Source organism: Hypanus sabinus, chromosome 18, assembly GCF_030144855.1.
Source record: "Hypanus sabinus isolate sHypSab1 chromosome 18, sHypSab1.hap1, whole genome shotgun sequence".
In the NCBI taxonomy this organism is placed as follows: domain Eukaryota; kingdom Metazoa; phylum Chordata; class Chondrichthyes; order Myliobatiformes; family Dasyatidae; genus Hypanus; species Hypanus sabinus.
In genome coordinates this window covers 47943411-47955907 of record NC_082723.1, presented here as the reverse complement: position 1 = coordinate 47955907, position 12497 = coordinate 47943411, and the positions used below count along the sequence as shown (strand labels likewise).

General features: G+C 44.4%; 1 protein-coding gene across 2 annotated transcripts in view; it reads left to right on the top strand.

The window, feature by feature from the left end:
• brinp1 (bone morphogenetic protein/retinoic acid inducible neural-specific 1) overlaps positions 1-12497 on the top strand; it is a 417096-nt gene that overhangs the window by 364231 nt on the left and 40368 nt on the right. For both annotated transcript variants that reach the window (XM_059994295.1, XM_059994296.1), the window contains exon 5: positions 3896-4001. In XM_059994295.1, coding sequence (XP_059850278.1) covers positions 3896-4001 — 106 coding nt within the window. The remainder of the gene's footprint in view (positions 1-3895; positions 4002-12497) is intronic.

The window sequence follows — 12497 nt, the reverse complement described above, 5'->3', positions numbered from 1 at the left end:
CCTCGTCCCAAGTAATGTCCTTGCCTTTACCCAACAGCAGGGTGTACAGAGGGCGCATGATACGGGCTGCTGAGGGGAGGAAACAGTGGTAGAAGTTCACCATACCAACGAACTCCAGCAGGCATTTGACCGTGTTGGGCCAGGTAAAGTGGTGGATCGCATCTACCTTGGCGGGCTGAGGTGTTACCCCGTCTTTAGAAATCCTGTGGCCCAGGAAGCCGATGGTATCGAGACCGAACTGACATTTGGCCGGGTTGATTGTAAGGCCAAAATCACTCAGGCGGGAGTAGAGCTGATGGAGGTGGGACAGATGCTCCTAGCGCCTACTGCTGGCTATAAGGATGTCGTCCAAATAGATGAACACAAAGTCCAGGTCGCGTCCCACTGCAACCATTGGCCGTCTGTCAGCATTCTTCAGGCTGAACGGGGTGATGAGAGCTGTTTTGGGGATGTCTTCAGAGTGCACCGGGATTTGATGGTATCCCCGGACGAGGTCTACTTTGGAAAATATTCTTGCCTCTTGCAGGTTTGCTGCAAAGTCCTGTATGTGTGGCATGGGGTAGCAATCTGGAGTTGTAGCCTCGTTCAGTCTGCAGTAGTCGCCGCATGGTCTCCAACCCCCAGCTGCTTTGGGCATCATGTGCAGGGGGGAGGCCCATGGGCTGTCGGACCTCGTACATTCCCCAATTCCTCCATCCTCCTGAACTCCTCCTTCGCCAGGCGGAGCTTTTCCAGGGGGAGCCTTCGTGCGCAGTTGTGGAGGGGTGGTCCCTGGGTCGGGATGTGGTGCTGTATCCCGTGTCTGGGCATGGCTGCCGTGAACTGCGGTGCCAGAATTGATGGAAAGTCTGTCAGGATTCTGGTGAATTTGTTGTCCGACAGCGTGATGGAGTCCAGGTGTGGGGCCGGCAACTTGGCATCACCCAGGGAGAACGTCCGGAAAGTCTCAGCATGTACCAGTCTTTTCCCTTGCAAGTCGACCAGCAGGTTGTGAGCTCGCAAGAAGTCCATCCCCAGGAGTGGTTGGGCCACCGCGGCCAGTGTGAAGTCCCACGTGAACCGGCTGGCGCCAAACTGCAGCTGCACTGTGCGGGTGCCATAGGTCCGTATCGTGCTGCTGTTTGCTGCCCTCAGGGTGGGTCCTGGCTTCCTGTTGCGGGTGTCGTATCCCGTCAGGGGCAATGCGCTGATTCCCGCTCCGGTGTCGACCAAGAAGCGACTTCCTGACTGTTTGTCCCAGACGTACAAGAGGCTGTCCTGATGGCTAGCCGCTGTAGTCATTAGCGGCAGCTGGCCCTGGCCCTGGCCCTTGCAGGGTGGGCGACAACAGCGAGCTTTTGTACCCCACCGCTGGTGGTAGAAACACCCTGTTCACTGGGCTCCTCACTCCTGCCTTTGTGTTGTGTGTGCCCCGTGCCGGGCCTGGTCTGGGCTGCTGTTGGGCACGTGGCCTGATAATCTGACTGATGGACGCCACGCTCTCCCTCTTGGCTTTCCACAGCACGTCTGCCCGGGCCGCCACCTTCTGGGGGTCGTTGAAATCTGCGTCAGCCAGCAGCAGATGTATGTCCTCGGGCAGTTGCTCCAGGGAAGCTTGCTCGAAAGTCAGGCAGGGCTTGTGGCCGTCAGCCAGGGCCAGCATCTCATTCATCAAGGCTGACGGCAGTCTGTCTCCCAAACTGTCCAGGTGAAGCAGGTGGGCCAAAGGTCCCACTGAGCAGCGCTTTGAATACTTCATATTTCCGTTCTTCCGGGGGCGACTGTATGAAGTCCGCAAACTGGGCGGCCGTCTCCTGGTCAAGGGCGCTCACCACGTGGTAGTAACGCGTGGAATCAGAAGAGATCTGCCGAATCTGGAACTGGGCTTCTGCTTGGCTAAACCACACGCGTGGTCACAGCATCCAGAAAGTCGGCAGTTTTAGCGAAACTGCGTGAACAGATGAAGAGTCGGTCATCTTTGCTCCAAATCCAGTTTGTACCGTCAGGGTCACCCATGTAGCGATGTGCTACACACAGCACTGAAATAACGACACATAGTCGGTAAGTCGTTTCGAGACTAGTTTTTTCAAACTTTGCGGCGCTGGCTTTTAATCCCTAGCACCCACCCTCTCCAGGTGGACATGACATCAGAGCTGCATTACCAAAGTCTCCCCCCGCGTCCTGGCTATTTGTGAGCCGGTTCACCTGCACAGAAAGTGGGTCGCCACAATGTTTTATAACTTCAAAACATTAAGCAAATTCAAAGGGAGATATGGGAGTCCAATATGTGAATTTAACTACAGGTGTAATTTCATCTTTAAGCAAAATGTGCATGTATCACATAGTATGCACATAACATATTTTACATACAACCCATAATTATTTAAACAGCAGGATGTTTAATCTATATATATACATATATATTGCTCAAATATTACTGAGATATTAAAGACGCAACTCTATATGTGAGATTTATTGGTATTTTCTTATTGTAACCTGCACAAGGAGCTACTTTTGTTGGGATGACATCCAGGCAGACCATGTAATATATGTATAACACTAAGGAATTTAATGTAGCAGTTAGTGAAGCAAATTGCAATGTAGAAAAATAAATCAAGTGCAAGGGCCATAACGAGGTTGATTTGGAAATCAAGAATTCATCTTTAACATATGAGAGTTCTATTCAAGTGTCCTAAGCAATGGTATAGACACTGACCTCCAATCTGACTGCATGTGCCTTCAAGTTTTTCTATCTTCTGCAGACAGGAAAGGGTTTAATTGAGGTGACTGTGTTTGGGGGTGGGGTTAGGGAGGAGTTCTTGATTATCACCTGCTCTGCCGAGGCAATGGGAAGTACAGAAGTGTCATTGCAGGGGGGATTGCTTTGCATGAAGGATGGGGCTTTTGAAACTACTCTGAAACTGGAGTAAAATTCTCTGAATTATGAGTCATGCAAGGCTTATGAGTCAGGCAAGGCTTCTTTAATTACTGTTCCTTGATCTGCTCCATGTTTGCAGTCATTCCCCCCTTCGTTTTGGTAATCTTAGATCACAGAGAGCTGCTAAAATTAACCGGACTAGTTGCAGGAAAGTGCTGGCTAAGTTGAGAAAGCTCTTGTTAAAAAGAGTTTGTAAAGCACTGGATAAGCAACTCTGTTAATTTTTTTTTGTAGCGCAGCTGCCACACCAAACTGTGATGCAACTAGATAGGATGCTTTCTGTGGTGCAATAACCAAAAATTGGTTAGAGTTATTGGGGATATACCAAATTTCTCAGCCTTCTGAGGAAGTCGATGCATTAGTATGCTTTTGTAGCCTTATGTCTGAAGCCAGAACAAATTGTTAGTGTTGTTTACACCAAGGAACCTCAAATTCTCAACCATCTCCACCCCAACTCCACACAAACAGACTGGAGAGCGCTCCTACACACCATTTCCTGAAGTCAAAGACCAGCTCCTTTCTTTTGTTGACATTAAGGGAAAAGTTGTTGTCTTGATCCCATGCTCTTTACCTCCTTTTTGTACTCATGATGTTTGAGATCGAGCCAGCTATGGTGGTGACATTTGCAAATTTGCAAATTGAGTTTGAGAGATATTTGGCTGTATGGTCCAATTTGAGTCAATATTCAAGACACCGAGTGAAAGAAAAAACTATATTATGGTACTGAAAATGCAGATAAGTGGGAACTGGTGGTGAGGATAATGATGATGGAAGTGCTGAGGGTGGACGTAACCATTGAGCAGTGGTGGAAATGTTGGAGCTCTTGGAGCTGGGCTGTGTGTGGAAGGTCATAAGCAGTCCACTCAGCCAGAAACGAGAATCATTATTGGGTAAGTATGTGCCATTTTAAACCTAGCCTTAACTGCAGTGCTTGAGATGGAGCTGATTTTATAGTATCAAATATTGCCTGTGTTTCAGGTGACCGAGACACGGACCGGACCATTGGGATGTAGCAGCTATGAGAACCTTGACTCAGTGAGCTCAGTACTACTGCAGAGTCCTGAGAGCAGACTGCACTTGCAAGGTTAGTGCTTGGGTTTGATGGAAAGAGCGGTGGTGGAGGGTGGTGGGAGCATCAGTGGTCAAGAGAATGGTCATCACATCTCACTGCCTGTGCAATGTACTTGTCAAAGAAAGCCGGTTCCCAGTTGCCACAGAAGGGAATGCACCAGTGTTGGAAATGTTAACCTGAAGATCCCTAAAATGATGTATAAAAGAATGAGAATCAGAATCACTTTTAATATCACTGACATACTCTTATTTGTTAACACAAAATACTCTGCAAATACTGGGGTGAAAGTAACACGCAGAACACGCTGGAGGAACTCAGCAGGTTGGGTGGCATCCGTGCAAATGAACAGTCAACATTTCAAGCTGAGACCCTTCGTCATGACTGAGCAGTCAACGTTTTGGGTCCTAACGAAGGGTCTCGGCCTGAAATGTTGACTTGTGGCGACCCACTTTCTGTGCAGGCAAACTGGCTCACAAACAGCCAGCGCGTGGGGGGAGACTTTGGTAATGCACCTCTGACGTCATTTCCACCCGGAGAGGGCGGGCGCTAGGGATTAAATGCCAGCGCTGCGAAGTTTGAATAAATTAGTCCCAAAACAACTTACCGACTGCGTGTCGTTATTTCAGCGCTGTGTGTAGCACATCGCTACATTGGTGACCCCGACGGTCCAAACAGGATTTGGACCAAAGATGATCGGCTCTTCATCTGTTCACGCAGTTTCGCTAAAACTGCCGACTTTCTGGACGCTGCGACCACGCGTGTGGTTTAGCCAAGCAGAATCCCAGTTCCAGATTCGGCAGATCTCTTTTGATTCCACGTGTTACCATCACGTGGTGAGCGCCCTTGACCAGCAGACGGCCGCCCAGGTTGCGGACTTCATACAGTCGCCCTCCGGAAGAAGGCAAATATGAAGCATTCAAATCGCTGCTCATTGAGACCTTTGGCCTCTCACAGCATAAGCGGGGTGCCCGCCTGCTTCACCTGGATGGTTTGGGAGACAGACTGCCGTCAGCATTGATGAATGAGATGCTGTCCCTGGCTGACGGACACTGCCCAACCTGTTGAGTTCCTCCAGCATGTTGTGCATGTTGCTCTTATTTGTTGTTTTGCGCAACAGTACAGTGCAATACATAAAAAGCTATAAATTACAGTAGGAAATATATAAAAATTAAATAAGTAAAACAAAAAGAAAGCAAACATAGTGCGAATTCACGGGCTGGTTCATTGTCCATTCTGGTGGTGAAGAGGAAGATGCTGTTACTATAGCATTGAATGTGTGTCATCAGGCTCCTATATGGTATCTCTTCCCCAATGGTAGAAATGAGGAGAGGGCATATACTGGGTGATGGAGGGAGTGCTTAATAATGGATGTTACCTTTTTGAGGCGTCGCCTTCTGAAGATGTCCTCGATGCTAGGGAGCCTGGTACCCATGTTGGAGCTGCTTGAGTTTGCTGCCTTCTGTAGCCCTTTTCTGATCTTGTGCAGTGGCTCCTCCATACCTGATGGCGAAGCAATTGTCAGAATGCTCTCCATGGTATAACTGGTGAAATTTGCTCGAGGGACTTACATCAACATTTTCAAACGAGAATATCTGCAGATGCTGGAAATCCAAGCTACACACACAAAATACTGGGGGAACTCAACAGACCAGGCACCATCTATGGAAAAAAGTACAGCTGATGTTTTGGGCCAAGTCCTGATGAAGGGTTTTGGGCTGAAACGCCGACTGTACTCTTTTCCATAGATGTTGCCTGACCTGCTGAGTTCCTCCAGCATTTTGTGTGTACTACACCAACATTTTTACTATTTCAAATTTTCAAATGCTCAAGCACTATGCAAATCTTACTACCATCACATAACAACAGATAAGCAGGAGTTCTCAAGAAATCTAAATTATACATAATTTTTACAAGAATACAATTAGAAAATTTTAATGCAAGGTAATTAAAGTGGTCATGGTGTTGCTGAACTGTAGTGATTAGGGTTGTGCTGATTTGTTCAAGAACTGCATGGATAAGGAAAGAAGTTGTTTGACATTCATCTTTCTAACTTATGCCACACTTGTGTTCCATTTTCACTACACTCAGTGGCCACTTTACTAGGTGCACCAGTACACCTGCTCGTTCATGCTAATAATCTAATCAACCGATCATGTGACAGCAACTTAATAAATAAAAGCATGCAGGCATGGTCAAGAGGTTCAGTTGTTGTAAGACCAACTATGGGAATGGGAAAACATGTGATTGAACTGACATTGATCGTGGAATAATTGTTGGTGTCAGATCAGTGGGTATCTCAGAAACGGCTGATCTCCTGGGATTTTCAGAACAGTCTCCAGAGTTTATAGAAAACGGTGTGAAAAACAAAAGAAACGTCCAGTGATTGGCAGGTCTGTGTGTGAGATTGGCTTGTTAATGCAAGAGGTCAAAAGAGAATGGTCAGACTGGTTCAAAGTTACAGGAAGGGAACAGTAACTCTAATAGCCATGCATTACAACAGTGGTGTACAAATGAACATCTTTTATAAGACCATAACACTATGACATAAAAGCAGAATTAGGTGATTCACCCCATCAAGTCTGTGCCACTATTTCATCGTGACTGATCCATTTCCCTCTCAATCCTGTTCTCCTGCCTTCTCTCTGTAATCTTTCATGCCCTGATTAATCAAGAACCTATCAGCTTCCACCATAAATACACTGATAAACTGGCCTCCAGCCACCTGTGGCAACAAATTCCACCTGTGAACCAACAGCCAGATTTGCCACCCTCTGGCTAAAAAGTTCCTCCTTGGACATTCCTCTATTTGAGTCTGTGCCGTCTGGTCCTAGACTTGACCACCATCCTCTCCACATCAACTCCAGACCTTTCCACATTTGATAGGTTATAAGATTCCCCTTCATTCTTCTAAATTCCAGTGAGTACAGGCTCACAGCCATCATTCGCTGCTCATACCATAAGCCTTTCATTTCCAGAATCATTCTCCCAAACCTCCTCTGAACCTCTCCAATATCAGCATATACTTTCTCAAGTAAGGGGCCAAAATCTCTGAATGCACAACATACAAAACCTTGAGGTGAATGGGCTACAGCAACAGAAGATCAAAAACGTACTGTACATACACTCAGTGGTTACTTTACAGGAGGTACTGAATAAGTGGCCAGTGAGTGTAAGTTGAATACAAATCAGCTGAAATTGGCGTTAACGCGGACAAAAGTTATATAAATCTTTTCCATTTATGGTTCGGGAGGTTACCTTAACTCCACGGCTTTGGTACAAATGTTGCGTGAACACCAAGCCACTATTTGGCAACACAGGATCCTCTCTCTGTTCCATTGCTCTTTTCCTAGAAAAAGATATTAACACCTCTCAATATAAGGACTGTCAGGGTTCATGTTCCATCGTCCTATCATGCAATATGAAAGGTGAAATATGTCCTATTTCTATATTTTAATTTGATCTAGATTTATCTGTTATGTGCTTCACAATGATAGACAATGGAAGGGGTCTACTAAACACATTCAGTACAGGTTAACTTGCAGGTTGAGTCTGTGGTGAGGAAGGCAAATGCCATGTTAGCATTAATTTCAAGAGGTCTAGAAGACAAGAACAAGGATGTGATGCTGAGGCTTTATAAAGCACTGGTGAGGCCTCGCCTTAAATATTGTGAATAGTTTTGGGCCCCTCATCTTGGAAAAGGTGTGCTGGCATTGGAGAGGGTCCAGAGGAGGTTTACAAGGATGATTCCAGGAATGAAAAGGTTATCATACAAGGAATGTTTGATGGCTCTGGGTCCGTTTTCGCTGGAATTCAGGAGGATGGCGGGGGTGGGGGGGTTAGATCTCGTAAAAAACTTTTCGAATGTTGAAAGGCCTAGACAGAGTAAATGTGGAAAGGAGAGTCTAGTACGACAGGCCTTAGGATAGAGAGGCGGCCTTTCAAAATAGAGATGTGGATAAATTTATCTCGCCAAAGAGTGGCGAAATTGTGGAATTTGTTGCCACATGCAGCTGTGGAGGCCAGCTTGTTGGGTGTATTTAAGGCAGTGATTGACAGGGTCTTGATTGGACATGGGATCAAAGGTTACGGAGAGAAGGTTGGGAACTGGGGTTGAGGAGGAGAGAAAAAAGGATCATCCATAATTGAATGGTGGAACAGACTCGATGGGCCAGATGGCCTAATTCTACTCCTATATCTTATTCTAAGACGTCCTTTTATAATGTGTTAGTTTTGAAATAAAATGATCTCCACTGGGACTGAACTACCTGAGGTGGCTTTATGATTCACCATCACTGCCATTGATTTGCACTTATTGTTTTCAATGTATTACGTAAATTTACTTGCTCTACTATGTTCAGTAGTGAGCCCAGTGTGTAAATAATCAACATGAGTTGGAAATGTACCTGCAGCAGGCAGCAGGCCCATCTCCAATTGGGACCTAGGTTATAAAACTTATGAACTGCAATCAGAGAAGTGTTTGGTGACTGAAAGGGTAGTGGTTACATTTACTGTACTCATATACAGAGGGATGATCCATTACTCTCAAAACACGAGACTGAACATTTAAATTTAAGTAATACATCTAAAATAAGAAGTGCATATCAATGGCAGTGATCATGAATCATAAAATCATCTTGTTTATTAGGGAAGGAAATTTGCCATCTTTACCCATTTTAGATTATGCAGGCTATCCCTGGGTTCCGTTTATACACATGTGCCTAAGTTGATTTTGAGAGTCAATAAAAAATGCACAAAATTCACACGATATGTTAACCATACCTCCACAGTATTGTGATGAATGGCATAAAAGCACATCTAACTGGTAAAAAAGAACAATTGTTTAAAGTGGAGAGACACAGAAAAAGCTCACTCTACTAGGCAGATCAGATTTTTGAATTTAATAATCTTATGGAAGCTGGTTGATATTTAGGTGTGTACATAGTCCAGTGTCCAGAACCCTGAGACAGCCTGTAATTTACTCTAACACATACAAAATGCTGGTGGAACGCAGCAGAGTCCTGACGAAGGGTCTCAGCCCGAAACGTCAGCACTGCTTCTCTGGCCTCCTGCATTCCACCAGCATTTTGTGTGTGTTAATTGAATTTACAGCATCTGCAGATTTCCTCATGTTTGTAATTTACTCCAGTCTGGTTAACTCTTCATTGTCTTCTGAAGTGACCAGGCAATACACTAGTACAGGAGTCATGTTTGAATGAGTGATAAATGTAGGCATTGTCATCTTCAGGTTGAAGTGGTAGAGGCAGTTCGATTTTGTCATTTAAAAAATATTGGACAGGTATATGGACAGGAAAGGAATGGAGGGTTATGGGCTGAGTGCAGGTAGATGGGACTAGGTGAGAGTAAGCGTTTGGCACGGACTAGAAGCGCCGAGATGGCCTGTTTCCGTGCTGTAATTGTTATATATTTATATCCATATTCAATGAGCAAATCAGCTTAAAAAAACATCTATTTTATTTAGAGAGCATTTGGTCAGCCCATTATCCTGTTCACTGCAGACCAGAACAACAAAGTTTCTTTTTTCTCTAGATTATTAAAGTTTTTAAACAAAAGAGAAGTAAAACAACAAAAGGGGCCCATTATAGTTAAACAGTCAAATGTGCACTTAAGTTGGAGCTCATGTTGAACCCGTCTGTCACTCACTCACTGGACCCTCATGCTGCATGAAAGCACAAACCCCCTTCCGAATGTCACTCAAAATCCGTCTCAAACAGACGGATCTCCCACAAGAGTATTGGTTCTTCCTCCTTGAAGCCATTCATCTGCAGAAAGCACCTTGTAGAACAGGGACAGCATCCTCAGCCATCTTCTCTCTGGCCTTCTCCCAGCTCCTGCCAAAAAAGACCTCGATTCACACAAGTGTCCCTCACAAAACCTCTCTGCCCAGCATTCTGTAGAACCTTCTCCCAATTCCACCATCCTGTTTGGCTGATACCACATTCCGAAGTTGAACTGCGAAGCCTCTTATCTTAGCTCAAACGCAAACAGGCAGAAAGCAGAATAACATGCTCTTACAGAATGAAGTACATACAGCACAGCAGTAAAAATCTTAAACAGGGCATTACATGTAAATATTCTATTTTCAAATCATTATATACAATAATTTTAAGTGATCAAATATTCTGCTTCTATCAGTTTTCTGTCATGTTCCAAAAAGCTCATTGTTTTAAATGTCTTCCTAATTTTTTAATGAGTGTTATTACTGCCAGAGCAATGTGGGAATGTTTCTTACTCTTAGCTCAGTGGAAAAAAACAGTATTTTCTCTTTTTCTGCTTTTCTGTGGTTTCCAAAGAAAAAAAAAACTTAATTGGATTTTTTTGATGAATCATAAACTTCTATTTGAAGATGCATTTTTACAAATATTGCATTTTTATTGAGGGCTCAGCAGTGTCGCCATTAAGAAGACAACAGCCTGAAAGCCAACCTGTCTGAAGTCTGCATTCTCGTTTTTTTCCCCCCGGAAAACTTTCACCAACTTGCTCAACGAGTATCTGTCTTTAATGAATGATCATGAAACATTGAACATGGAACAGTACAGCTTAGGAACAGGCCCCTCTGCCCATGATGTCTATTCCGTCCATAATGCCAGATGAAGCAAAGTCTATTGCCTGGACGTGATTCAGGCTCTGATTTCCCGGTATGTTCATGTGGCTGTCTAAATGTCTTCTGAAGTGCCTCCAGCATGTCTGCTTTCATCCTAACAGTGCAATCCAGGCACCTACCACTCTGTGTAAAAAAAAACAGCCCGCACGTCAAGTTCAAACATTCCTCATCTCACCTTAAAGCTATGTGGTCTAGTATTTGACATTTCTACCCTGCTATGCTTTTTCAACATTTCATATGCCTCCCCTCAGCCTCCAACACTCCAGGGAAAACAGTACAGGTTTGTCCTCTCAATAAAGCTAATGCTCTGTAATCCAGGCAGCAACCTGGTGATCCTCTTCTGCAAGCTTCATTTCTGATCCTTAGTTTTTAAACAGTAACTCATCAATTTAGATTCTTTCATAAGAGGAATCTGTCTCCCCACTAATGTTTGTCAAGCCATCAAGGCAATTACAAACAAAGGCATGGCAGAAGCTATATTTCATTAGGATTTTGAGATTTGGTATGCCACTAAAGACACTTGCAACTTTCAACAAATGTATCATGGAGAACATTCTAACTGGCTGCATCAACATCTGGTATGGGGGGGGGGGGGTCAAATATGCTGTAGAGAGTTGTAAACTTAGCCAAGTCTATCATGGGCATTAGTCTCCGTAGTATCCAGGACACCTTCAAGGAGCGATGCCTCAAGGACCCACATCACCTAGAACATGCTTTGTTCTCATTGCTACCATCAGGAAGGAGGTACAGGAGCCTGAAGGCACACAGCCAATGATTCAGGAACAGCTTCTTCCACTCTGCCATCTGATTTCTGAATGGACATTGAACCCATGAACACTACCTCAATGCTATTTGTTATTTTTGTTATTTATTTAATTTAAATATATCCTTATTGTATTTCATATTTGTTTCTTTATTGTTATTTTTATATATTGCATTGTACTGCTGCAGCAAAGACAACAAATTTCACGACATATGCCCGAGTTTTAGATTGTGTAATATGGTCACAGAAACACAACAGGGAAACAGGTCCACAGTCTAACAGTTACGTCCTGCCCAACAAGAACCCATTTACATTAATGCTACGCTCATCTCATTTAATTCTTACTACAACTCCCCCACCACCCCAAACACAGCCACTGGCACCAACATTGGAAACAATTTATGGTGGCCAATTAACCTACTGATCCACTCATCCTCGGGGTGTGGAGGGGACTGCAGCACCAGAAAATGTAATGCAGTAATCGCATACAAACTCCACATAGGCATCATCCAAGACCAGGTTTGAACATGGGTTGTTGGAGCTGCCTGCGCCACTGCGCTGACCAAGTGTTTCATTTACATTGCAGACATGCAAGGAATTTATCATATTGTTCCAACTGTAGATTCTTCTCAGCTAATCTCAACAAGTTGTACTACTTCTCAGTTTATGTTTAGTAGAGTGTAGTCAAATATTAACTATTACACCACCTCAGTGAATTGGATAGATGGAATTACTGTGGTTTAACTGCATGCTCTCTTCAAACAATGGATATACATACCTCCACACCCCTGCCTACACAAATAATATCAATACAATGACAATGCGAGTTATTGGATCAATGCCTTAATTAAACACAATTCCCCATGTGCCACACCACCAGTTTCAGGAAAAGTGATAAGCCTACGACAATAATGCTCCTGAACTGACATACATAACTTCACTCACCTCAACTCTGAACTGATTCCAGAATCTAGAGATCTCACTTTCAAGGGCTCTACAACTCTGTGTCATTTGTAGAGGTTTTGCTAGCTGCTTGCCATGCAGAACCTACTCTGTCCTCAGCACTACAGGGCTGCAAAGAAAAGAGCCACTGGGACTGTCACAGAGGCTGTTGAGTGAGCTT